General features: G+C 39.7%; 3 protein-coding genes across 3 annotated transcripts; all 3 read right to left on the reverse strand.

Moving 5' to 3' along the window:
• Window positions 1-1,213: 1,213 nt before the first annotated feature.
• On the reverse strand, window positions 1,214-7,268 carry cdk21 (cyclin-dependent kinase 21; the record flags this gene model as incomplete). The annotated part of the gene is made up of 7 exons (XM_080905899.1): window positions 1,214-1,304; window positions 2,500-2,632; window positions 3,401-3,451; window positions 3,596-3,705; window positions 3,894-4,061; window positions 4,145-4,277; window positions 7,039-7,268. 7 exons carry the CDS (start codon window positions 7,266-7,268, stop codon window positions 1,227-1,229), a joined length of 903 nt encoding a protein of 300 aa, XP_080762025.1. The 3' UTR covers window positions 1,214-1,226.
• A 761-nt stretch (window positions 7,269-8,029) lies between these two features.
• On the reverse strand, window positions 8,030-15,279 carry retsat.2 (retinol saturase, tandem duplicate 2; the record flags this gene model as incomplete). The annotated part of the gene is made up of 11 exons (XM_080906021.1): window positions 8,030-8,554; window positions 8,651-8,810; window positions 10,053-10,222; window positions 10,307-10,416; window positions 10,714-10,852; window positions 11,967-12,086; window positions 12,171-12,368; window positions 12,456-12,657; window positions 13,647-13,861; window positions 14,041-14,223; window positions 15,060-15,279. 11 exons carry the CDS (start codon window positions 15,277-15,279, stop codon window positions 8,406-8,408), a joined length of 1,866 nt encoding a protein of 621 aa, XP_080762147.1. The 3' UTR covers window positions 8,030-8,405.
• Window positions 15,280-18,266: 2,987 nt separating this feature from the next.
• On the reverse strand, window positions 18,267-27,582 carry LOC308411094 (glycylpeptide N-tetradecanoyltransferase 1-like). The gene is made up of 12 exons (XM_080904837.1): window positions 27,368-27,582; window positions 25,058-25,163; window positions 24,721-24,865; window positions 21,484-21,602; window positions 21,066-21,157; window positions 20,862-20,978; window positions 20,501-20,671; window positions 20,298-20,406; window positions 20,031-20,201; window positions 19,776-19,940; window positions 19,556-19,693; window positions 18,267-18,961 (listed from the first exon to the last, which is right to left on the reverse strand). Exons 1-12 carry the CDS (start codon window positions 27,565-27,567, stop codon window positions 18,941-18,943), a joined length of 1,554 nt encoding a protein of 517 aa, XP_080760963.1. The 5' UTR covers window positions 27,568-27,582; the 3' UTR covers window positions 18,267-18,940.
• Window positions 27,583-27,888: the final 306 nt, after the last annotated feature.

Raw genomic sequence — 27,888 nt, forward strand, 5'->3', positions numbered from 1 at the left:
TCATATGGATGCATTTTTAGTATCTTTTAGTATCTGTACCTGCTCCTCTCTTAGGGATCTTCAAAACTTCACCACCTACACCTAAAAAGATCATCCAAGAGAGGCGAGAGGCTGATTTAGATCTCACCGACCGGCACACAGGTGACTAAGCAGATAAAACAACATCAAGGGTTTTAATAAGGTTCTGAGCCAGCACTGGCTCCCTGGAGGACATTGCCCTCTTGGAAGGAATTTTCCCATCATGATGTAAATGTTCCAAAGGATAAGTGTGATCATTCAGGATAATATTAGTTTGCAGTGATTCTTCCCTTAAAGGGTACAAGTGTTTCCTCAGAATATACCAGAGCAAGGAAGGGGTCAAAAGTTCAGGGCTTTCCTTTAACCTGTCCCTACTGTGAAACCTGTAAATGTGAAGGCAGGCTCCACTGTAACGGCTCCCTTCCTGTTGGAAAAAAGTGTTATAACAGCGCCCCCTTGTCTTCGCACTTTGAAAGTGCAAGTGGAACACACAGCAAGGAACAAAATTCAAACTCAGCCCAATGTAAGAGACAGTTATTTATAGGAATGCTTTTGAAATGAACAGTGCAACTTGTGTAGAAAAATAAAACAATCTGTTAATACACACACAAATACCAGTGTGCTCTATACTGATTACACCATCAGTTATCAGTAAATATTTTTACAACAATATCAAAAATAAGTGTGAAATTTCCTCCGATTCAATCAACTCTAGAACGATTTTTTGTGTTAAAGAAACAGCAACAAACTTAAAGGTGCTCATAATAGGTTTTTGAAGCATGTAACGAAACAGTAAAACCAAACAACAAAAAACAAGCACACTCTGTAAATCAAAGAACACACACAAAACACATGAAGTTGAAATAAGAAATTATAACAGTGTAAAATAAAACCGCTTCATGTTTTGAAATTTATCGAATTTATCGAAATACGACCCACTGTCTTCAAGGTTGTGTGCCATAACATCCATATTCGGCGAGTCAGGCATCCTAATTGACTGATGTATAAAAAGGTGGAAACCTCAGACCTGACCACAGTCTCTCATGATGGTGTGACTGCAGTTTAAAACCTCTCAAAGGCAATAATCAAACTGCGCTCTAAACAAAGTTGACGGTGGATTTTATGGCACAAAACTATTATGTAGGTGGGAGAAGCTCAGAGCAGCAGCTGAATTGCTCTTTCTTCCTCTCCTCATTCGACCGAGATCTTCAGGGCTTCATGAAGAAAGGATGAGCCAGGGCTTTGGCGGCTGAGATGCGGCGACTCGGTGTGAATACCAAACATTGCTGCAGGTGAGGAGATGTTACACCTTACTAACGGTTTACAGACAATTACTATCCCTACTTTGTGAAACCACATTCTCAAAGTTGTTTGCCTTTGATTAATCTCAGATTTTTGAATTATCACTTATTCAAATCAGCAACCCAAAGAACAAAATATTACTTATATTAAGACACAAAAGCAAGCAAGCACTGCACATTATGGAGGACCAAAAATGCCAAATAAATAAATATTTAAAAAATGTAATTAGTCATTACAATACTTTACTGAGTGTAATTACAATACAATTTACTATTAATTTGTATAATTAATATTTCTATTAAATAGTTTATTTATTTTTATATATTTATTTTATTTATGTATTTTTTTTTTCCTTTTTGTACTTTTTTTCAAATGTTTTTAAATTGTATAATTTTTAATGCACTTCTGTTTCTTTATGCAAATAAGGGGCCATCATTCAAAGTTTATCAGTAGGTTAACTTTTGGGCTATTCTTTAAATAATTTCAGGAGATGAAACAGCCTTGTTTAATTAGGCGGAATAATGCAAATATATTTGAATTTAAAAAAATTCAACAAAATAAAATGGAAAGAAAGGGAATAAATATAAAAGTAGAAATTTTAGAAAAAAATTATCGTGAGTTTTAATATTAATTTAATAAATGGCATAATAATTAATGACAAGGTTTTTTTTAATTAATTAATTTCCTTTTTTATTTTGGGCAGTTTGGGTACTCCGTAGAGGCGTGGATATGGGAACACTGGCTGCAAGCTGTGTAACAGGAACAGAACTGCTATGACATTAGGTTTAAAATGTAACGTTTCCATCAGAATGATGCACATTTTTTTTCAGTCCTGAATTTAAATGCAGTGGCATCAATGTGTCCTGAAAAAATAACTTTTTTTTTTAACTCCGCTGTTTTTTAATGCTCTGCAAATATAAACGGTCTAAACTAAGATGATAAACAAGGTAAACATTATGTGGCAAACATGTTTGCCATGGCAACATAAGCTAAATGTGCACCGCTCTGACTAAAAACAGCCTCATAGCGCTGACAGCAGGGCTGTGTACATCTCATGCCCTTTTTTTCACAAATTCAACTATTCTATTTTTTCTACTGTGTTGAACGAGTGATTACGGAGGGGATGTGGACACAGCTGTCATAAGTGCAACGTGAACACACAAACACAGATCTGCTCACAGACAAGAGGTCATTCTCATCTGGGCCCAGGTTGGGCAGCAGCTTGGTCAGAGAGCCTTGAGGTCCCCAGTTGACTGAATATGAGATCGGGCTGTCTGTGGGCCAGTCCTCCTCACCAGGCAAACCAATCACCCTGAAAAACATAAAGCAAGGAACAACTGTGCAGCAGCACAAAACACAGAGTATGGTACAATCAGAAAAGGTATGATTTGTATGGAAGGGTTCTCCCTCTTCTTTCTAAAGGCCACGGCTAAAGTTTGCAAAGTTGCATCTGGACAAAAGCAAGACTGCATACAGCCCATGTGACTATGTTATAAATCAACAGGGTTAACAGTTCTCTTCATTGTCCTTGATACAACAAAGGTAAACAAACTTGGATATGTTTACAAACTTTTTGGTGAGGAGGATGGCTTGCGTGGATTAGAGGAGGGGGTTACTAATGTTTTGACAAATTTTCTTGCGTATTCTTGCAGTCAGCTGTAAAACTGGTAAAATTGGCATTGACCGCATCTTTGACTATAGACTTTTCTAATTTCACCTTGTCTCTTCTTTGTCTCCTCTGCTTCCATCTCTGTGGGGAGACTAAGACCCAAGAAGAGCAATAAAGGATTAAGCAAACTAAGAAATGAGAAAGTTAACCTCCAGCAGCCCCCAGTCCCTCAATAGAAAGGCCTACTTTGGTTCTGGGTTGGCTTTATCCCGATTGGTTTGGGTTTGGACCAACGATGACATGCACCACAGGGATGAAAATTCAAATGCTTGACCGCTTCCTGTGTTTCTTGGTGCATTTTCAGTATTATTGTTACAAACAACCCTGCATGACAGCAGAGAGGCAGTGCAGAGCAAAGAAGCTCTCCCCCCGTTTTTTTTAAAGATATACACAAAAAACAAAAACACTCACTGGAAGATTTTTTGCAGCTGCTGCACCTCTGTGTATCCCCGAAACAGCGGCCTGTGGGAACAAAGCTCAGCTCAAATCACACGCCAACTTCATCTCTATTTTCACAACTGTACAGAAGGTTTTATCTCCAAATTTAGAATAACATTCCAGCGTCAAATATGTCTTCCAGCGATACAAAGTCTGAGCAGCTCTTACCTCAAGAGGAAGAGCTCAGCAAAGATGCATCCAGCGCTCCACACGTCCACCGAGGACATGTAAACAGAGTTCAACAGCACCTCAGGAGCTCGATACCAGAGTGTCACCACCTGAGCAGAAACGGGAGAGAATATAAGACATAAAGTTACAGGCGGGGGTGGAAGAAGCAAAGAAAAGGAATACGTTTTTTTTTCACCTCAGGCCCAAGAACAGTGCCGAGTATAAGAAAACTGTGTGAAGATAGGATTATTGTAGTGAAACGTAATGCTTAACATCAAATTTCTGTTGTCTCACTTACACCTGGGGTAAGAGCAATATTAAAGGTGAGGATCCGTGCCAGTCCAAAGTCTGCAATCTTGACTTCTCCACGGCTGCTGATGAGGATGTTTTCTGGTTTTAGGTCTCGGTGCAGCACCATGTTCATGTGTAGGAAGTCCAGGCCCTGCAGCAACTGCTGCATCACATCCTGGGAGCAGCATGGCAGTAATTACGATTCTATCTCAAGCTGTGAGCTTTGACTGCAAAGCAATATCAGATCGTGACTCACACCTTTATGCAGTCACGGCTCAGTCCAGAAGCAGGAGCTTTTGAGAGGTAGGTGGACAGGTCCTGGTCAATGTATTCAAGGACCAGTGTGAGGTCCAGGCTCACGCCCACTGGTACAGCAGATGCATCCAACAGCCTGCAGAGTAGTATACAGCGGTAGAGTTGAAACAAGTCAATGCACACAATTAGTGCACAAGTAAAATGAAACCAAATTAGGATAAATGTCCAAAAATCAATTTAGAATTGTGGAAAGCTTGAAATTAACAGGACAAAGGGATGTTTAAAGTGAGGCTAGACAGGAGTTGTGGCAGGATGTTAACAATAATAGAGGATTGAAAGACTGTACACAGATACCCATGAAATGATTTTCCAATGCTACCCTGTAAGCGTTCCCATAAAATTAAAAGGAACAAATCAAGCATAGTGCATGTAACACGAAGAGCTTTCAGAGGCTACAGAATGAAGCTACAGAGTAAATAACATCAGGTCTAACAAACTGGAAAAATAGCATCTCATACTTAGATTTTACATGTAAAAGTGTATCATCAGTGTGTTTAATCTAAAAAATTCAAATGTAGCAACTCAAGATCATCATTAGAGCATCTGGAAGACATCAGTGTGGTTTGCTTCTTTGTGTCACACCTGGTTACCTGTTCAGGTGCCTCTCTCCCTATGTCAGTACAGATTAGGGTGTAGCCATTTTTTTATTGCTGTAATTTCTAAGTGACCAATTAGTTGCAAATCCAGTTTAATGTCAAACGTAAGGTAAGTTCTATATTACAATGCTTTTATTACAATGCACATCTAATAAGAACATCTTTTAAAAAAGCAAGAAAACACATTCTTAATGAAAAAATATCATGTAAATATTTTTTCATTAAGAATGAGAAAGAGATTCATGACATAGTTAGAAGGACTTAAGAACAAAACCAGTACACATTGGAATGATAGTGATATGGTAACAGTAAAGACAGTTATTGATGGTATTGTAAAACCATTAAAATATATATTCAACTTGTCGTTTCAAAAAGGGGTTTTTCCACAAAAAATGAAAGTTGCTAAATTTATTCCCATTTACAAAACCGGTGAAAGGCATCATTTTATAAACTATAGACCAGTGTCAATACTCCCCCAGTTCTCTAAGATACTGAAAAAACTTTTCATAAAAAGATTTGACAGTTTTGTGGAAAAATATGAATTACTGACAGATAGTCAGTATGGGTTCAGAAGCAACAGATCAACAGCTTTGGCACTAATAGATTTAATGGAAAAGATAACGGAATGTATGGATAATAAGGGGTATGTGCTCGGAGTTTTCTTAGATCTAAAGAAGGCGTTTGATACTGTTAATCATGAAATTCTAATAAAAAAAATGGAAAGGTACGGGTTTAGGGGAGTGGTTTTGGACTGGTTAAAAAGCTATGTAGGGAATAGGCAACAATATGTACAAATAAATGAATATAAATCTAATTTGATGGATATAGCTTGTGGAGTACCTCAAGGTTCAGTACTGGGTCCAAAAATGTTTATTATGTACATAAATGATATCTGCATAGTATTGCAGATTTTAAAGTTTGTAATATTTGCAGATGACACAAATATACTGTGTTCAGGTGTGGAATTGCCACAGGTTTTGGAGATGGTCACACAGGCAATAACGATATTAAAGAAGTGGTTTGATATAAATAAATTATAATTGAATCTAGATAAAACCAGATTTATGTTATTTGGAAAACAAAAGAGAAACATCAAAGTAGAAATATGTGTTGACAATGCATTTCCGTCCTGGGGAAAGCAAAGCATATGTTGGATCAGAAAGCAATGCACATTTTATACTGTGCTTTACTACTGCCATGTATGAGCTACTGTGTAGAGGTCTGGGGAAACACATACAAAAGTAACACACAAACAATAACTATAATACAGAAAAGGGCCATTAGATTAATAAATAATGTGGGGTACAGGGACCATACAAATGCACTCTTTGTCAAAATGCAAGCTATTAAATTCCAAGACTTGGTGAAGCTTAAAACAGTGCAAATAATGTATAAAGTAAGAAATAAATTGCTTCCAAAAGAAATCTGTAAATTGTAAAATTGTTTCTGTAAATAAAAGAAAGTAAAAAATTAAACTATAAAAACCTCATTTTAAATAAGTATAAGAATGAAGAAAACAGGGTTAACCCAGGACGGTAATGTTGCTGGAAATGGTGTTTTAGTTCTTTTTTGGGTTGGTTTTTTTGTTTGTTTGTTTTTCCATAACTTGTGAATCTGCAAATTTACACATTCTGTATTTTTCATATGAAAGAAACTATACCGTGGTGGGGCTTGCTTATTTCTTGTTTTTGATTTATGTATGTTTGTTTTGTTTTATTTTGTTTCTTATGTTGTTTGTTTAATTTAAGACTAAAAGAAAATTAAATGAATGAGAGGTAAAACTTGAGGGGGCAGGGACAAATAAGTAAATACTTCTGCCTACTCCTTTTCAAACAAATAATGGAAGGATATTTTGTAATGATTGTGAAAGCATATGTTTGAAATGTTTGAAATAAAATGAACTGAACTGAATATGAAAACGCATTAGCTAAAAACAATAATTATATTTTAGCATTAAAAAATAGCATTTGGATTAAAGAGCTCGTGCATAATGGTGAATTAAGCACTGCAGAAACATCAAATCGATTTTGGTAATTACCAGCCTTGTTAATTTAAAAAACTATACATTGAGTGATAGTGCTTAACATTAAAACATTTTGAAGCACTAAATACCTTTTTTTTTCTTTTTATAAATAGATTTTTTTTTTAAAAACAGGCCTTTCTTTGAACTCATGTTTCATGTTAAAGATAGATTATGTCACACTGTGTTGTATTAGGACTGTAAATGACATATAAACCTACTTGACTATGTTGGGATGGTTAAAGTGCTGCATCTTGCGCAGCAGCGCCACCTCTCGGATCATGAAGGCAGGGATTCCGGATTCCGACGTGTCTCCGTGGATGGTGAACTTCTTAACCGCGAGGAGGCGCTGTTTCTCTCCCACCTCTCTGGCTTTGTACACTTTACCATAGTAGCCTTGTCCTACTTCTGCCAAGAGCTCATAGCACAAAGGTTGAGTGCCGATGCTCATTGTTCTTGAAATTCAGGGTAAATTAACCTGAACTTTGCTCGAAAGACACACTTTTAGGGTGACAACGGCTCACACGCCCTTCTAGCTGCAGTCACAGTAAGCTAGCTAATGAGGCTCTGCGAGTAAACTGAGGGTTTGCAAACGGTAATAACCAGCTGTCACAGCACCGCTTCAAACCACCTGTAACACCGTTGTTTTTATGTATTAATAAACTCTGAATTATGATTAAAATAGCTACTGTCGTTTTTTAATTTTACCTGAGAGTGTTCAGCGCCCTTTTCGCCACCACCCGGCGACGACGTGAAAATGTCTTTGCGTGACTGTCACCAGCATGACAGAAATTATGAGAAAAATCACACCCCTTTTAATCGCCAACTAATCAGAAAGCACAAAACTTGCGTTTAGCTAAGCCCACTCCTGGTACACGTGTCCACGCTGCTGTCAAATGTCACTGTACACAGCATGCTGCGTTCAGGTGTTGGACATTAACAAAACAAATAAACAAAGAAGAGCTTTTGGCAAGTGGCCATTTTTTAGTCATTCACTCAAAGCTGGGTTAGATCCTAATAATTACTACTGAAGTGGGTCTGCTTTACATGGACTATTTCTAATTCCCATTGTACTGGGAATAGAAATATTCCCAGTACAATGAGAAATTAATCTGACCTGCTCATAAAACACACAGTGCACCAGAGATACAGTTGTAACCATTTTATTATTTGCACCCCTTGTTTAATGTTTAATGAAAGAACTGTTTTAAAAAAAAAAAAGTAAATCAAACATATGTCATAATTAGGCACATTATGTGCAAAAGAAAATTAGCATAAAATACCACACAACACAGTGAATATTAATTCTGTCTGTGAATGACTCACAAAGCATTTACATGAGTCGTGTTAAAGCCTGAGTAAGTACAAGTAGGCTTTTATAAGGACCACATTATTCAGACATGTTAAATCTGGTATTACAGACAACTTAACCAAACCGCGGAAGAGAAATGTAAATTAATATGAGTTCTCCAAGTGTTATGGAAGATTAAACTCTTTCCAGTATTTTAATGTTACTGATGAGCAAAAGTGTCACAGCACTGATTAAGTGCTGCATGAAGCGCTCTCTCAGCTGAATGGTGTTAGGCAGTTACTCCCCTTTCAGCTTGGTATTAATAAATGCTGTCCTCTTTGCCAAGGCGATGGTATCCAGATGGAGGTTTCGCTTGAGAATGGCAGAGCCGCAAGTGAAAGCTCCGGCGAGGGCACCGGCGAAACCGCACAGAAACACATCCTGGCCTGTGAAACAAAGGCATCAAGTGTTATACATGAAAAGTAAATCACAGCACACTGACTGGATGTTTGGATGTTCTAAACACACAGATTCACACACACCTGTCAGATAGAGGTTCTTCAGTGGCGTCTGAGCTCTCACTGTAATGTTCAGCTCAGGGTCGAACCGGCTGATGCTGTGATCTGCGCCATAGATCTCGCCTTTGGGGGCTCCGATGTAGTGTGTGTTTGTGATGGGAGTACCAGCATCAATGTATTCAATCTGCACAAGGAGAAAAAACAAATATATGGCTGCACAGAACTATTTAACTAGGAATTCAAGACTGCTTCCATCCATCTGTCTTCTTCCATTTGTCCCATTCTGGGTCACAGCTCGGCTGGAGCCTATTTTCCAGCTGTCATGGGCCAAGAGGTGGACTACAGGTTAGGACAGGTTACTAATCTATTACAGGGCTAACACAGATAGATGATCACCAGTTAACCTAAAATGCATGTCTTCAGTTACTAAAAATCATGCTCTGTTGGGTTGTGACTGATTTGGCTTTTGAAAAATGTCTGATTTCTCTGCCTTGAGAAGCCCTTTGGTTGTTTTTGCAGTATGCTTTGGGTTATTATTAGCAGACACGTTATTAATAAAAAGTAGTGATACAGTTCCATACGGAAGTCACTTGGTTATTAAACTGCTTGTCAGGCAATTATCTAATTATGTCTGAGCCTCTGAAACAGTTAATGCAAAAACGTGTGCAAAAACCTTTGGCCTAAAGCTGAAAGTCTGCACTTGTTTAACATATTGTTTATTTGAATTCAAATCCGATGTTGTGGTGTAAAGAGGTCCTAATTGTATTAGTCATGAACTGTTTGGCTTCAGAAAGATGTTTTAGCTGTTTTTCAAACCTCCAACTTTATGCAGCCTGAACCATTCCCTCCTTAGATCTGTCACAATACAACACCACTGTCACTCTTTGACAAAACAACAACAATCTGTTTTTGGCTTCACTAATACGGCTCTGCAATGTGACTTCTTAGCCACCCTTGAAACTTTCCCACCATAAACAGGTGGTGTGTACATAAAGTGGGGATATAATCAAACTCGTGAACTACACTCAGCAACAAGTGGTCTTAAAATGGTGATTTTGCTTTGATGGTCAGTTCAAAATGAGCAATTATTAACAAATTGTGCAGCAGAGAATTTTAGATTATAAAAGAATTCTTACACAAACTTCTATTCTTCCCCTTTGGAGAATTGCTCCACCACGATTCATGAGAGATCAGCCACAATAAAAAGAAAGCACGTTCTGCAGGACTGAGAGAGTTTGAAGCAATGGAAGACAGATTGTTCCTAGAGCTTATTTTTAGGAGCCAAAGGCCATAGCTGTTGAGTGCATTCTTGATTAAGTTATATAAATAAGGTGGTTGTAACCGAAGTTTTGCTTTATATAGTACATAAGTGCCAAATTCCATCATTAAGCCCATCTACTAGAAGCTACATGGGAAGAGTTTTTACCTTGTCTCTGGTGATCTTGGGGAAAACATCCATTACTACTTCTAGAATGGTGTCAATGAATGCCTGTTTCAGCTCCGTGTAGTCGCGCCCTCTGTTTGTCACCTTGCCATCCTTCCACTCCTCAAACCATTCATATTTGGCAAAAGTGACCAGACTCAAAGTAGACTTCCCTAATGTGAAGAAAAAAAATGAGACTGTTTTTGAAAAAAATAAAATAAAATAATCTATCGAGTTGAGATTTTGTGATTCTGTACCTGGTGATCTCGCCTCCCAAGTAGGATCTTTAGCTGAGGGAGAGGCGACAAAGAGGAGAGGTACATTTTTTGCTGCCTCTTCTCTGTCTTTCTTCATATAATTCATAACCCTTAAAAAAATACAAATAAGAGACTCTTCTGAATTTATACTGACATTAAGGACTGGACCAAAAACTACCTTTAGGCATCTGCAACATCTGCATTCTGAACATTTCTCTCTATCATTCACCATGAAAAATCAGACATTTCTGATACTTTCTTGCTGTGGCAAAAAAAAATGTACAGGTAAGATTTTATACTTGTGTATCTCATTATTATGCTGTAATATTCTGATTTGGCTATAAATACCAAAGTCTATATTTGGTCCTAATTGTAAAAGGAATGAAAACAAAAGCTTGACATCGTACAGTTCATCGAAATTGTTCTCAGCAAAGATCCAGTAGTTGTCTGCTTTCAGGCCCAGCTCCTCCTTCGTCCCATTCAGACCCATGAAAACGCTCAGACCACCTTCACCATGCTTCAGCATACTCAGCTGCTTCTGGATAGCTGGAAGGCAGCAGAGGCACAGCACACAGTACAGCTTTACAAACAGATCAAAGCAATATAAAACTGATGTTAGAAGCATGAGTCATTCCCCTGATTAGAGGGAAAAACAAGTACTGCAACAAGTAGCACTGTGCATCAGCATCAGTACTTATTCTTTAAGGTCTTTGAGTGCTGACATGATTACTCAGTGACTCAATCAGCAAAGGGCGAACAAGGAACTTTGTTATTTACTTATCTCTCAAATTTATCCTCTCAAATGTGAGGGCTGGGTACTTTTCTCCGTTTTATATCATGACACGCTGGTGTTTTAGTTAGGAAAATCCAGGGTTTAGGCTGCAAATCATACAAATAAAGGAACTGTTAGCAAGATGTTTTTTCTATGTTGGGGCTTTCTAATTGATCAGAATAAAGAAAATCCTTAGTTACAGTTACAAGTCTGTTGGAGCCCTGATCAACTTTACCTCCTCAACTGTAACTGGACCCAGGAGCAGACTGAGCCAACTCTGGCAGGAATTTGATCTCATCCCCGGCCACTGTGCTCACACAAGTCCACAGTCTGCTAACCCTATGACCTTTTATCATGCTGTAAGTCTATGTTTTGAAAGCTGTGCCAAAAGTTATGTTAGTTAAGTTATATTTGTAATAAGATATTTATATATATATTTTTTAAAAATCACAGTTATTGTCAGTACTGGGTGATAGTAAGACCTCACTATTTGTCGACTATGCTCAGAGGGAAGGTAATTAAATTGCAAAAAATCTGAGATGGCTTCTCTTAAAACTGAGCTCCCTCTCTCTCTTGGGTAACTTGTCCAATGTTATATGTATAAAAGCAGGTAGACTGCTGAGAAAGAGTGGGGACTGCACATGGGCATCTATCTTTGTTTGTGGTAAACACAGTGTGACACTGTAACTAGAGCAAACAGTTCAGTGGTGAGTATGATGTGTGGTTTGGGAGAGGTCTTTCAGTTGACACCTGCTTATTATAATATGACCAGTCAAGCTGACTGTTTATAGGAGTGAGCCTGAAGCTTAGCAAAGACAGTGTCCACTATCTTGCCACTTTCCTGTCAAAAACATCTTCAATGTTCCTTCAAATAAAGTCCTTTCTTACCTGGCATGGTCTGGAGGTCTTTGGGAATCAGCTTCTGGTATGTGTTGAAAATGCCAGCATCAGAGATGATCAGAGGAGCATGGATGTGTACTTCCTCCTGACCTTTCATTACGCTGACACCTGAAACCATAAAACACAAACACAGTGAATCACCTCCTCTGTGGGATGTTGAGCTAACTGTGTGTAGAGAAACTGAGGACCCACCACAAGCTTCCTTGGCATCATTGAATAAGATGCGATTGACTGGAGCTCGAACCAGAACAGCGCCCCCTGCCTTTTCAATGATGGGGATCATATGGTAGGCGATCTCACTAGCTCCGCCTTTAGGGTACCAGGCGCCATTCAGGTAGTGGGTGACTAGCAAACTGTGCATGGCAAAGCTGGCATCTTTGGGAATTTTACCTGCAGATCAGAGATGGAAACCAACAGTGAGAACAGCATAGCGAAGAACTGATCTGATTACACCACTAAAACCATAGCTGGGCTCACCATAGGTGCCAAAGATGTAGCTGAAGACAGCCCTGAGGTCCTTGTTCTCTGTCAGCTCGTTGACCACATCTGTAAGGCTGCGGGGAGCCATCTTGAAGAAGAAAGACAGATGCCTGAGTAGGCCGGTATGAACCAGGAACTTAGCCAGCGGGAGAGGGAGAATCTTCAGAAGAGCGAGGAACCAAACTCCGTTTCCAGTTTTCTGAACATGAAACACACAGTGGAAAAAAGTGTAAGCAAAGTAGTCTTGTCTCCTGTGATTACAAATTACATACATTTAGTGATAATTAAATATTTTTAAATTATCACTAAATTTACATAATATTCATACTCATTACATATCATGTGGCAACAGCAAGGAAATATATTCCTGGCTATACTTCTACAGGAGAATGGACAAATGTAAGAAGTATGTTTGTGAAACAGATGGGTGGTGCCAGAAGGCCATAAAAACTTGGCCATAAGGTGCCATGAGGCCAGTCCAAGTGCACCTTTCCTTATTACTCCATAAAACGTTATGATAAATTAATAATGTATTGTTATTGCTATCAATATTTGATATGCTCTAATTTCCCAAAAATGGATCACTTTGTTTTGTGGAGTAAAATAGACCAAAAGTACAGCAAAAATGATCAGTTTTACAATATTGAGCTGTATCTGTTGGGAGAAGTTAGTTAACGCTGACACGGTTCCAAGAAAGATAAAGAGTCTCTTAGAAAAATCCTCTTGTGAGAGAAACTATTATTATACGTTTCAAAAGATCTGAACCAGAGACACAAAGACTGTTTGCATAACTTAAAGCGATTGAGAAGAAGAAGGTTAATTAAAAAGTGTGCCCTCCAAAAGCACCAAGGAAAAACTGCTCCTGTATTTGCATGCCGAAGGGCAAACTTTGGCGCAACTCAGTCTGAGTGAAGTTGTGTAATGTTGCAGCTAAAAAAAAAAAAAAAGATGCTGCCTCATGAATCCGACCTTTGAGTTATCAGCTGATTATCTGTGCAACATCCACAGATGTTGGCTAATAAAAGTGCATAAACACACAGTTCCCAGGAGGAAAGGTCTTCACATGCTGGAATAACAAATAAAGGTCCACCCAATAAAATATGAGCCTACTTATTACTCAAAAAATACGTTTGCAATGCTAATAAAAGTCACTAAGTTGCAGAGGCACAAACTAAACTGTGATTCTACCTTGGCCAGCTTCATGAACTCGTCAATAGCCTTTTCCTCTCCTGGAAAACACTTCTTCAGTTCATCTGTGAAGCGAGTCCTGCCACTGTAGATGGGGTACCGGCGGCGGTTTTCTGGTTTCTCCAGGGGCTCCCACTCCAGCTGTCCATTGGTCATCTGGTCCAGCATGCATCGAAACGGCTTGTGGTCCAACAGTTCGCCAATGTAGTGGATTCCTGTGGGATGATTGTGTAGATCACAGAGAGGAGACTTCAGAGCCCTTAATCGAGATCGAAAAGTATTCACCAAACCAAAGATCATCATTGCAAAAACTGTCAAATCTTCTCTCCTCTTTAAAAAATACATATATTTTAATTTTAGGGAATAATAAGGTAACACGAGTCACTGATCTCACCAACATCAAATTCAAAGCCCTTCTCAGTGAACGTGTGGCAGCATCCTCCGGCCCGGCTGTGCTGCTCCAGAACCAAAACCCTTTTTCCAACTTTTGCAAGCAGCACGGCAAGTCCGAGCCCACCAACCCCACTGCCGATGACGATGGCATCCAGGTTCTCCGGTACTCTATTGGCCACAAAACCTAAAGAAGTGGAAACAAACCATTCAATCACCAGCATGGTTTTAGCATAACAGTAATAAATTGGAGAATCCTAGTCATGCACTACCAATAAGAATCATTTTAAAACATAATTGGTGTCAGATTCACAAAAACTCCAGATATTCTGTTTTGCTCACTTTCATACCATGGTGTATTCAGGCTATTACTACAACTTACTATATAACTACAATTTCTCAAACCAAATAAAATGGGAAGTTTAATGGGGTAAAAAAAAAAAAAATCAGCAGACTGGGTATATTTATAGGATTCTAACTTTGAGGGGTAAAAAACTATTTTTTGTGACTTATTTATTAGTTTATAGTATGACATTTACACATTTTTGTAGTACTTTTTTTCCTCATATTTTTTCCCAATGTAATAACATAAAATATCCAAGTCATGTTTATTGTAAATTTGTAGACTGTGATCTCCAGTTTTTGTCCAGATTTCCTTCTTCCTTTTTTTATTTGTGCAGAGATTATCTGAGATTTTTAGGCTGCTCCCTTTTTTTTTTGCAGTCTTGGTTTGGCAAAAGTACCAAAGGAATCTTGCACTTTTATAAACTTTGCAACGTCCATTCCAAACCCACAGATCTCATCTTATATCTATTTATATATGTTTATATGAGGAGTGCATGAAATTAGCACAATTTACAACAACTTCTAGTTTCAGTTCTGGCTAAGCATCTGTCTGCTGACTTATAAAAATCCACAAACAAATATAAATAAGAATGAGTCAAATAGTTGACTTGAATAGTTCAAATGCAAAGGCTGACACTTGACCTGCATAACTCCGCGTGTAATGGACCTTTCACTCACCTTGCTTCAGCACTTTATTTTTCTCTTTCTTGTCGTAAACTCTCCTCTTTAGCGGTTCACGAGTGTCCTTCTCAAAGGGATCAGGCCCGCGGCCGCCGAAGACATAATGTAATAAAAATATGACAATCGCCGCACAAATAATGCTCACAGCGATCATTATTGCGCCCCTTCCCAAACCACTCGGCACAGTCACGGCGTTCACTTCCTCATTGGGTTCCATCAAAAACCAGAGCCTTTACTTAACAGCTCGGATCAGTACCGCCCACATAACTGACAGGTGGCGAAACTGCCCAATCAGAAGCTCCCTTTTGGGACGCGTTATTATATTTCGACCAATTACCGTCAAGTTCAACGTGACAGCTTCCTTTGGTGTTTATTATGTTTTTAAGTTGAAATTTACTGTGTCCTAATGAATTTATTACGTTTTTATTGCTGCTGCTTTTATCGTCCTTGTGTTTTGCTGCTGCTTTATTCACATAAAGCAGTGTTCATCTTATTTGTAAAAGTTCCATGGCCAAAGCATAAAATTTGTCTTTTCAGCAGGGTAGTGTACATGATCCACAACATCTCTTTGCAGTGTTTTACTTTTGTTAAACCACTGATTAAATTAACTATTAAAAAAAACAAAAAAAACAAACAAAAACAAACCGTTTTCTCAAGGCGCTTTACATTGTAAGGTAAGGACCTTACAATAATGCTAATAAATTATCTTACAATTGGGCTGTCTCTGCGTAATAAGGTTTTAAAAAGTTGCCTAGAAGGTAAACACCTTCCACCTTTGCAGTTACAGAATTCCTCGCTCCGGCTTATCTTAGACATTTTATTAAATGTTTAAAAAACACTTATTTGCCGAGGAACATTGTGTGATGTTTCAAAGCTTCTTAAAACCCTCATTTGTGTATTTGGGGAGGAAATTATTTAAGTACAGCTATATTTAACACCCATTTAATCAGACTTTACCAAAACCTCACAGTAAGCTCTACACCAGGGGTAGGCAACCTTTCTGATGACAAGTGCCATTTAAAATTTCCTCAGAAGTCAGTGTGCCATATGATTGCATTAGCAATAAATTTAATAACGCTCTGTATGAACAGTTACACAATATATAGAACCACTTTATAGAATATTTGTTCGCAGATGTTGGCAGCTATCAGCAAATAGTTATCAGCTGTTTTGAAACAAAAAAAAGACACTTTTTATCCATAACAAGAACTCCACAATAGCAAATGAACTGTACAACAGAAAATACAAACGCTATTTATGGTCTCCTCACAACAATGATAAGAGAAATAAACTGGGCCAATATGGCATGTTTGTTAATATTCAACCCAACCCTTCAACTCATTCATGTCACCTTAAAGGTAAACTTGTTTCTCCATCAGCTCTTCAGCTCTAATGATTCAGTAAGGACATCTCCTGGTTTCATCTTCATGTTTCCCTCTCACCAGATATCCAAACCGATATCATGACCAGCAGGTTTTACAGCTGTGGCTCCAGCAAACATCAGCTACTAGAAAGAAATATTAAATAAATTCTAACAACAGCTGATCAAGCTTAAACGTGCTGCTGTTGTTTAGCGCGACATCCGGCGGTTTCCTCTTTCTGGCGCAAAGTGGGCGATAAACAAACAAGAGAGAAAAGCCGATCAGCTTATGATTGACCAGTTTCATGATTGAAGTAGCAACAGGGGAGAGAGAAGAGGCAGCTGTGCAGAGTAACAGAATAAATCCACCTTTGTGCCTTTTTCCATTCTAGCTGAAGTCCGGGACAAACTGCGTCCCTTCTCAGCTCAACACCAAACGCCTAATATTTTCTCTGAATGCGGGACGATTCCATCTTTGTATGGGATGGTTGGCAACTCTACTAAGCTTGTGAATTAAAGTTCACTATCAGTAACATCATAGCACCCACCCAGCTGTATAGACACTCTGTCATGCTAGCTAGCACGCAGTACGAGTTATTGTAACTGACTGTAAAAAGTCAGCACAACGAAAATAAACTACACCTAAACTTGGTTTATATCTGACCCAGACAGACTGCAGGTCATAACTTCTTACCTGAAGTTCAGTTCACCTGACACTCGGACCGGCGGCCGCCTCGGGTCTCTCCTTCTCCTGCCTCCCCTTTCTCTCATCCACCTGCTGGCCTCCACCACTTATTAATGTTAATGAATCTGTGGAGGCTCCGGCATAGCCACCACCAAACAAATGAGTTTTGTTTTGTTTTTTTTCTACACACCGACCAGCATCTGGCCAATCCACCACTTTCATTGTTTATACCGTTACCAAAAAAAAAAAAAAAAAAAAAAAAAAAAATCCATCAAGCCACGGTATGCCCGGTGGCCAGTCCAGCTATGGTCTTGCCATCACTTAACCCTTCGCATGCCAACTGTGGCACGCGTGCCCAGGGTTGCCGACCCCTGCTCTACACCCTTCCAACCCTAAAAGAAACATCTACATATTTTTCATGCATTTCCTGCACCATTCATTTTTTATTCATTTTTTATTTTATTTATTTTTTTTTTACATCCGTTTGCAAATAGAACCAACATTTTACAAAATATTTTAACTGGGGCATTTCCCCAGTTATCATCCATCCACGCTGCAGGTCTTGCAAGTCCAGACTGCTGTTCACAGGTCCAGTTCCAACACCCACCTACTCTACCTAATGGCATGGTCAGTGTAAGCTAAATATGATGTGTGAGGTGCAAAATTTTATGATTGTTAATAATATTGTGGACTTGTAGCAGGGAAAAGTACCTTATCAGTGATGTCAGCTCATCAAATATGTAAACTTGTCTCCAACTGTTTATGGTCTATTACAGTTTGCAACATTTATACATTAAGTTTTTGACTCTTTAAGACATCCTGTGTGATTCCCTCAAGCAAAATCTGCATACTGAGCTTAAAAAAAACCCTTGCCCTTAAGACTTGTATACAGTGAGAGCCAAATCGAAGGACTTCTTAAGGTGGATTTTGCAACTGGAGCCCTGTGAACTTAAGGTGTCCTTATAAATTGTATCCCTGCTTATAAATGTTGATCAGAATGCCTTAAACCTCTCCATTGCAGTCTAACCACGTAGAAAATGATTGACTTTTTTTGTCTGAACTGTTAATCAGTCTGTGTAACTGGGTTCTAGTTAGTGCAGCAAGCTGTGGCGAAGAAAGTTAATGACAAGAAACTCCAGAAAATAAATGCCTTCTCTGGAATTCATCTTCAAGCTTTGCTCAAATGCCTCCATTACTGCCAGAACCGACTCTGATAAGCAAAATACAAACGACAAAAAACTGTTGACAAGGAAACTCTAAAACAGAAGCCCTTATTCTTGTGTACACTTTTGGTATTTATTATCTCACCTTTTCAGCCGTTTTCTCTTTAAAATAATTTTGATCCTTTTGATTTTTATCTCTAAAACTTAAGGATGACAGAATTATTGTAGTTGCAAAAAGCACTTCCAACAAACAGTAGGCTCTAGTCTGTATGCGTTAGGGTGTAATTCGCAGTTATGTTTGACATTATTTACACATACGGTATGCTTTGTCACCAACAATGAGCGTTTGGTATCCAGTAACCTGTGCAAACTGTTCTTGTGAGTATGGTACAATCAAGACAGCTTTCAGATGTACAGTTGTTTGGGATGGTAACTACAATGGCTTAAGGTCCATGTGATCGAGGAAGAAGGGAAGAGCTGAAGACTCCCCCCTGCCTCCCTGCCTGGCAGCGGTAGTGCAGGTCAAAGTTCAAAAGGTCAAAAAGTAAAAATGGGCGGTGGGTTTCCATTCTTAAAGTAGGAGGTCATCAGTTCATCTGTCAGGTGGCCAGTGCGATTGTGCCACCTCCTCACCTGATGGTGCCACTTGCTTTCTGCATTAGAAGGGATGTCACTGCAAAACCAATCCCACCTGGAAAAGAAGCAACGGAGCAGTTATGAAAACAGTCACAAATGTAGCTTGGGTTTGTGCAGGAGTCACTATGGCACATGTAAGGCATCTGTAGTAGTACTGCATGAGACTGGATGAAAATGTAACAGAAAAGCTAGATGCATGAGAAAGATGTGAACAATTAGCCTTTAAAAAAATAAAATAAAATACATGATGCCACAAACAAAACTGCAATACAAGTGTGAATCCAACTGCAGTGACAGGTTAAACAGTCTCTTGCATGAACAACCATAAAAAGCAAATACTTATGTGAGCAGCACAATGATACCAGAACAATTTATACCCAAAATTAATACAGACAACAATTATATCTTTTGGTAAATTAACCTGAAACATTAAAATTCCCTTAAGATGGTTTCATATTTGTGCTACAGCAGGTGCCCATATGACAGGAATGCAGCAGCCCACATTTGCCAACCTGCAGCACTTTGCCCTATCTTCTCCTGCACTCCATCCCCCATTTCCTGTCTACTCTTCACTGCAAACCTGTCACTAAAAAGGCAAAAAGCCCAAAACGAAATCTTTTAAAAGAAACAAGTCATTTCAGAAACGCACCTTTTCCGGCCCCATGCTGGGACACTTCCAATTGTACAGGTAATACTGTAGATTCCCATCACCGATGCCAAACTTAAGCTTTTCCAAGAAAGTCTTGTTTTCCATTAGATCCAGTGCATTAAAGACATCAAACCCTTTCTGAATAAAGAAACAGGAAAAATTATTAGGTTTTTGAAAGTAAACATTTCAGAGAACATGTTTTTAAAGATTGAACATGCACCGATTTGGCCAAGATGAGGGCATCAGACATCAGGTCGAGCAGGGGGGTGGTGGTGTGCACATTGTAGAAGGAGTATGCCGCTTTTAGACTGCGGTGCACAGGATGATTCATAATGGTAGAGGGCAGAGTGTAGAAACTCAGGAAGTCTGTCACTTTGCCATCATTCTGTAATGACAACAAAGTAACCCTTAGTTACTTGGAGAGAATTTTAAAGGGTTTTTTTTTCCCCTCAAAGATTTTTTCTGGATTCTTTACCTCCACCACATAAGTGTCAATAATATTCTCTTGGGGCAGCAACCAGTGTTCCACCTCTTCCTGATTCATGACTGGCACCAGGTTGAATTGGCTCAGATATTCACGGAGGAGGCGATGCACCACGGGCACGTCCTTCTTGGTCATTGGCCGCAGACCAGAAGTCTTTGGGGCCTGAAAGAGCGATGACAAGGACGAATACATTAAAAGACATGCTGGAAGAAAGGCAATTTCTAAAGTGACTGAAAATTTGTGTTAGTCGCCAACAACCTCTGGCAAGCGGTACAACTTCATGGTCCGCTGCATAGTCATGTTCCTGCTCAGATGGGAAAACTTCACTTCAATTAGTTTTCGAGGGTTCAAAGAGCGATGCCAGTACCTGCACGAAGGAAACGTCATTAAGTACCAATTTAAGCAGTGAATGAAATCTAACCCTAGGGCTTGGGGTTAGAAAATATCCCTGTCACACCCACCTGCATGTGCCCACAGGTTTGGGTAGTACCACTCCAGCAGTATACACTGCCTGAAAGATTCCCTGCAGGTTGACCCGTCTGGTGATCTCTCTGATCAGAACTGGAGCGACTCGTTTGGAGCGAAGCTTCTTGTGGACGCAGAGGAAATTAATCTCAACCATTTTCTTCTCTCTAAAGCAGAAAAAAAAAAAAAAACAATCATGAGACATTTATTTATTTCAATAACACACTGAATACAATCTATTAGAAATACTAGTCATAGGCCAGTAATAGAAACAAAACAAGTTCCATCGGGAAGTAAATAATGGACGGAGAATAACATACCGACTCCCCCCCCCGCCAAACTATTCTGTTTACTTACATGTCATAGATGTGGATGGTGGCAGGAATGGCACTGATAAAGCCAACCAGCTTCTGGTTGGAGTTAACCCTCACTCCACAGTGCCACTGAGGCAACCAGCCAGGAGGTCGCAGGGCCCTGAGGAGGACAAGGTCAGTCAAAAATGCCACACATTTCTATGCACTTGTATTAATATTTGAACAATATTTAAATATGAGAAATTACCAGAGCAGGAACTCAGGAGAATAGTCAAATCGGAACATGTTATCATCATCTTCAACATAGTTCTCGTTGAGAAGGGTGTAAAGCTCCTTGAGCTGGTTGTGGAGAGAAGAAAAGAATAAGAGTCATCTTAAAAAGTCAAGAGCACCAAATTAAAAAACAAAACCAAACCACATTTCTACAATGAACATTTGACAAAAGGACAAAGTTTCTGATTGGACTGCTACTACACTCTGACCAAACAACAAGCACTTCTGCATAAACAGTCACATAATTACTGAGAGGACAAACTTGGAATAAAAAACAAAACACTAGTTTCTTAACAAAATGTAGTGCAAAGCACCACGAGTCCAGGACTTTGTTACTGAAAGACGAATTCCTCCTGTGCATGCTTGCTGTGAGTGTTTATATGCTTTCTTACCACAGCGGGGTTCCCTAGGTCGAGGGTGTCCCAGCTGAAGCCCTGCGGGAGGCTGTAGGGCTCTTCTCGAATGTTGTCTTTGTCAGGTTCAATGGAGCCGTGTGATGTCACCGTCTCCCCTGAAGGAAAAGTAAACAGAAGTCTGACAAAGCACAAAAACCTGCAAATTATATACACTCTTTTAGACCGTCACTCTTAGAAGACCAGAAAGCAATGGCACATCCACTGGCCACCTCATTAGGTACACATTCCCAACATTTATGCAAATCTCTCATCAGCCCTTTACCTGACAGCAACTCTGTGCATGTAGGCAGATAGACATTGATAAGATGTCCTGCTGAATTTCAAAACAAGCATTAAAATAGGGAGGAAAGGCGATTTAGGTGACTATGACTGTAGCATGGTTGTTGGTGCTGGATGGATTGGTCTGAATATTTCAGAAACTGCTGATCTACTACTGATTATCCCCACAACCATCTCTAGGACTTACAGAGAATGGCCAGAAAATATCCAGTGAGTTATTTGGGAGAAAACGCTTTGATGATGTCAAAGGAGCATAGAGGCAGACTCCTTTGAGCTGATAGAAAAGCACCAGGACCTCAATTAACTACTTGTTACAACAAAACTATGCAGCAGAGCATTTCTAAATGCACAACAGTCAAACCTTCAAGCAGACTACAGTGGGTGCCACTCCTGTCAGCTACGAACAGGAGACTGTGACTAAAATTCAGCTTACCAAAACTGCAGAACAGAAGACAGGAAAAATACTGCCTGGTTTGATGAGTCCTAATTTCTGCTGTGACATTCGGATGGTAGGGTCAGAGTTCGGCATAGATTTATGTTGCCAACAGCTCAGGATACTGGCAGTGAAGCAACAGTGTGGGGAAAGCTTCCTTGGTCACATTGGGCCCCTCAGAATAAAACAACATTTAAACACCACAGCCTACCTGAGTACTGTTGCTGACAGTGTGATTCCCTTTATGACCATAGTGTACCCATCTTCTGATGGCTGTTTCCAGTAGGCTACCATGTCATATAATAAAGGTCAAGTAATCTCAAACTGGATACTTGAACATGAAATGAGGTCAGTGTACTCAAATGGCCTCCCGATTCACCAGATTGCAAACAAAAAGAGCACATCTGCGGTATATTGCTCCGCGGCTGCTCCGCGGCTGCTGAGTGAGCCCTCATCTGGGACTCTCCTCAGCTCTTTCCGGGACAGTGGCGCAGCTGCCCCTCTGTTGGTCTTCCTTGGTCTCTTGTGTTCTGGGGGCCTCTGGATGTCTGGAGTTTTGATCTCCTCCACACCTGCTTCACGCCCTGGAGGACGGGGCTGTGGCCCCCCCACACTCCCTAGCAGATTATTACATGAAGGAACCTTTTAAAAAACAAAAAACAAGCGCGTCCATGCTCACAGGTGTACACACGGGTGATCACACCCACAAACTACACCCTTTTTGGCTCCTACCTCAAAGCACACTGTGTTCTGTTGATCTTATGTGCTGCACAATAATGTTTAACATTTAGTATTTACTGTCATATTCCCATATATCATTGTGATGTTGTTTATTCTATTACTCTTGTTCTCTTCTGCTTGCTTTCTTTTTTCTTTCTCAGCAGGTGATCCAGGTGATTGATATATGCATTTTTTTTCTCTGCCCGTTCTGTTGGTTTTTGTCTTTTGCCCCTCTCCCCCGTCCCTCTTCTCAGCTGTTTCTCTTTCCCTCTTTCTTTCTCCCCTTCTTTCCCCCAGTCAAGTCTGTCCCGTATTCAGTAAGTGAAAATAAAATAAACAATAAAAGGTGAATCAAATGGACCATTACGGCAAGGCTGGGATGGTCAGTTTGGTAAAGTAAATCCGTTGGGCATCTTTCTTTGCCTTTAGACAACAATTCTGATGGCAAAAGAGCCAAACGGGACAGGCCAAAAAAAAAAAAAAAAAAGTAATCACCTCCCCCTTATGTGTACCATTCATTCACTGTGTCTCAAAATGACACTTTTACAACCATGATGCACATTTAGGATGATTTTCATTGTAAAAATACTGTTGCCCTGTTTTTAAGTATTTGGTCACATCGGACCTTCGGTCTAATTACAAACCATAAATAAACATGTGACGTCAGCTTAAAGGTGTAACTACAACTTCTGCAAGTCACAGAAGGAACTGTGCACGGAAATATCCATTGCAAGGTGCCTGTATCAGCATGTGTGCATGTCTCTTTGGGGGGTGGCTGCCGAATCACGAACTGTGTCATTCACGAAGTTAGAAACACAGCTGCGATTACAATTTGGAGACTAACCAACACACAAATAAATTAAGATATACTTCTCTGAAAAGAGGCACAAGTACTAAACTGATAAAAAAAAAGAATTAGTATCTACAAACAAAAGGAAATTAAATCATAAATATTCAACACTGGAAATATTAGTTATTAAACAAAGTCACAAATTGAAGAAAGCCAGTCTCAGAAAGCTCTTTTCTCCAAAGACGGGTTTTCTTCAGGAATCGGGTCCCTTTAAAAACCACTCCAACTCTTCCAACTTACGCCCTGTTTACATCGTCTCCATCCTAACCGACAGCTAAATCAGATTTGAAAGCGTATAAAATGTAGCGGCATTGATGTACTTCTGACAAACTATACACAGAAAACACGGCAACAACGAGGCGTAAAACGGGGCCGATCCTATCAGAGACCAGCACCTTGTTCGTGCACACACTTTAAAGGGAAATTAGACATGACATTGAGGGGGAAAGCGTGAACAGTAGAACAATATCTAAAAATAAAATCTGTAAATTCTGTAAAGGAAGAGAAAAAAAAAACTACGCTGATCTTAAAGCTAAAATGCAAGCCTGTAAAAAGAGAATAAAAACTCATGAGCCATAAAAAAAATAAAAAAAAAATAAAAAAAAAAAGAAATGAGAGAAATAGATGTGCAGCTTCCTCATAACCATGCCTAATCATCAATTCCTTTCACAATTCCAGGCACATTTCACCAACAGATTGCAAAATAATGCTGTTGTACCGAGCTTTTGCATACTTGAGTCATAAGCACAAGCCTTTTTCCCTTCTGTTCACTCTGTGTTAACTGACCATCTGTGTAAGCCCACTTTTGTCCACATGCAGAAAAAAAACCCCCAAAACAACAACAAAAACATTCTTTTATCAATCCCTAAAGATTTGACCTATAAGCTACATATTGGCATGAAATACAGAACTACGCCATCTGTAACCATACCTAGTTTGGGCACAGGCTGTGTGTCCCAGAACTGGTAACTCCTCCGAGTGGCCTCCTCCATGGTTTTGGCTGGACCTTGGCCAACAGAGAACAGTTCAATGGCCTTTTGGATCTCCTGTAGCTTATCAGCTGGCAACGAATTCACCTGTTTGGGAAGTAAACACAAATATACATCAAACAAGACAACAACAAACAGAAGTCGATCCTATCTAAACAGTCTTTAACCATTCTGTATCTAAACTGTGATTTTAGTAGTTTACACCTTAACTGGACCGTTTCTCCTTTCCTTTTAGGTTAGGTTTATAACCCATTAAGACAGAAATGCATAAATTCATGCCTTGGCAAGGGGGTCCTGAGCTGCTTCTGTGGCACCAGATTTCTTCTTCTTTTTTTGCTTCCTTTTCTTCTTCTTGGCGCCAGTGTCGTCCCCAAGACCCCTCTCACTGGAACAGGACAGAAATAGATGGCATCCTTTTTAAGACTGATCTCAGAAGAAAAGAAAATCATGGTGGAAATTTATTTTCTGCGATCTGCTTTTAAACAACACCCAAGCTTATTAAACCACCGACACTTCCAACACAATTTACATTTCATTGCTGATGCAAAGCCTTGTTAGCCGAGGAGTAGCTGTGTGTTTAAACTAACAACACGAGGTGTAGCTCTAGGGCAGCTAAAAACACAATAAAACCAGTCCTTCAGCTAAAACATACAGAAATTCCCAAGTTGTTTGCAGGATGTTTAGAAGTGAGTGCAGATTTTCAGAATAACCCTCTCTTCTGATCTGCTCCAACCAGAAAAGCCACATATCTCCAGCCAGCTACTTCATCTTCTGGCAACATACTTACACAGGATAATCTCATTAGTGTCCAAGAGGGGAGAAATGCAGGCCAGTACGCAGCCTGTATTTGAAACACCAGCACAGATGGTGAATCAGATGACATCTAGAAGAAGAGTATCTGTGCGTGTGTGTTTATGTACTGTATGTACAAGAGCCCAGCAAGTGACTGGAACAATGGACAACAAAACATTCAATGGTTTGTTCTCCCACTTTCCATTTCAACAGGGTAGAGCAGTTAAGGGGCCAAACAATTGTTTCTGAGTGCAGGAAGGTTCAAAGACCTGCAGGGGAATATGTTTCACTTTAGCTAGGGTGACCAACCGTCCTCTTTTCCCCGGACATGTCCACTTTTCACGTTCTGTCCGGGGGGATTTTTGAGATTGATAAAAAAAAAAAAAAAAAAGGCCGAGTTTTCCTATATTCCAACAGAGGACCCATGTGTGTGACATCATCCCCAAACTGCTGCTTTCTGAGTTGTTCTGCGCTCACAGACGGGACAGACAGCGCACAGCAACTGTTTAAAAGATCCCAAAGCGCAAGTGCATCTTTTCAGACGAACTGCAAAAGAGATTTCACTCGTACAGACCCAGTACTGGTAATTTTTCTTATGCAGATGAGGCATTATTTCTGTACCATTATTTAATTCAGGGGCTTTTAAGGTTTTTTTGCACTTGTTGACTTGTAAAAGCCTATATGACATAGTTTACAATTCACAATCCATTAACTGCACAGAGAAGGAATCTTTTAAATATGTCAAATATGTTTCTTTAAGCAAGTCCTTCATGACTGAGCCAAGAGTCCTCTTTTTTGGAAATCAAAATATGGTCACCCTACTTTAGCCATACAGCAACGTGGGTTTGAGGTAGAATTCTGCAACATTAGGTTAATTTATTTCTCAGATTTTATCTTTATTCGCTTCTTTGTGTCTCTAAAAACGGTAACGCGTGGCTGTGGAGTCAGATTTCCTCCAGTTAGTGATCAGATGTTTGCGAAAACTATCTTACAGAGACGCATTCTTATTCCACTTGTTCTACTAAAAACAAAGGTCAGCTGCTTTGCGGACACGCGGTTTCATATGTGACACCACTTCTCTCTTTAAAAAAAAAAATACAATAAAAAAAAAAAAAAACAGGGTTTCTATCAAAGCTTGTACTGAGTAAGAGCAACCGAGCTAGGCTGCTTTAAGATCGTGAACAATTATGTGACTAAAGAGGGAATTCAAAGCCCTCACTTCACAACGCCGGGGCCCAGGTATATTATGTTTAAGCTGAGTGCTTTTTGCATGCACGTTTGTGCTTGTTTCACTTTTGATCTTGCACCGAATCCACACACACACAGACAATGCCAGGTACGCTAGCATGCAAGCTAATACGCTACATGTCAGCTGGCGCAAACGTGATTTGCATCATTTACCGTCAACACAGCAACGGCATGCGAAGAACACCGGAAACTATCAATTTAGTTAAAAGTTTATTTTTTCTGCAAGTTTTATGAGTAACAGAAACATGCGTCTTGGTGTAAAATTGGCTTCTAAACGCACTTTGCTTTCTCCTTTCTAACCATATACTTAGGAAAACGCTAAGTCCAGCCTATATTTGGAAAAGACATCCTTCTCAGCCAATCGGATGAAAGAACAAGCAAGCGAACGTTGCTACTAACCAATAGGATGAAAGAAAATGGGCTGGACAACGTCGAAGGATGGCCGTCTATCCCGACTGCTCACCGAGGTTTAGTTTAAGTTAATTTTGTTAAAATCTCCAGAGCCGTGACGTATTTTACGCCACCGACCGAGTAAGCCTGCCTCCTTACCCATCGTCAAAGTGGTGCTCTTCATTTTCACAGTCGCTGCAGTGTGCGTGATCCTCTACATCTTCTTTCTCCGGCATCGGTGCTGTCTCATTCTCATCCGCCATCTTCAACCAGGAAGTGAGACTCCACCGCGTGCCCCTTGACACCTTTAAAAGAGTCTCGACGCTATTGGCTGAAACGTGCAGTGGAGGCGTAGCCATGGTCGTGTATTTTTACCCGATCATTTCCAAATATTTACGATAAACAGAAGGCTCGTAATGGAGCGGGCACGGTTTGTCGTTTTAAAGCGTCCATTTTTAAGTTCTCACAGCCCCAGTAAAAATAGTTTTTTTGTGTATTTAATATATTTTCCCTCTAAAGACAAACAGCCATGTGGCGCCCATACAACCCAAAGGCAAATGAAATCACTGGAGTGGAAACACGTGTAAGATGGTGAATCTTGCAAGATAATCTGAGGCCTAATAAATTAATATTACAGCAGGGTGAGTAAGAAGGCAAAGTCATGTTCAGATTTAGGTGGA

Source organism: Rhamphochromis sp. 'chilingali' (genome assembly GCF_963969265.1).
Source record: "Rhamphochromis sp. 'chilingali' genome assembly, chromosome: 15".
Lineage (NCBI taxonomy): Eukaryota > Metazoa > Chordata > Actinopteri > Cichliformes > Cichlidae > Rhamphochromis > Rhamphochromis sp. 'chilingali'.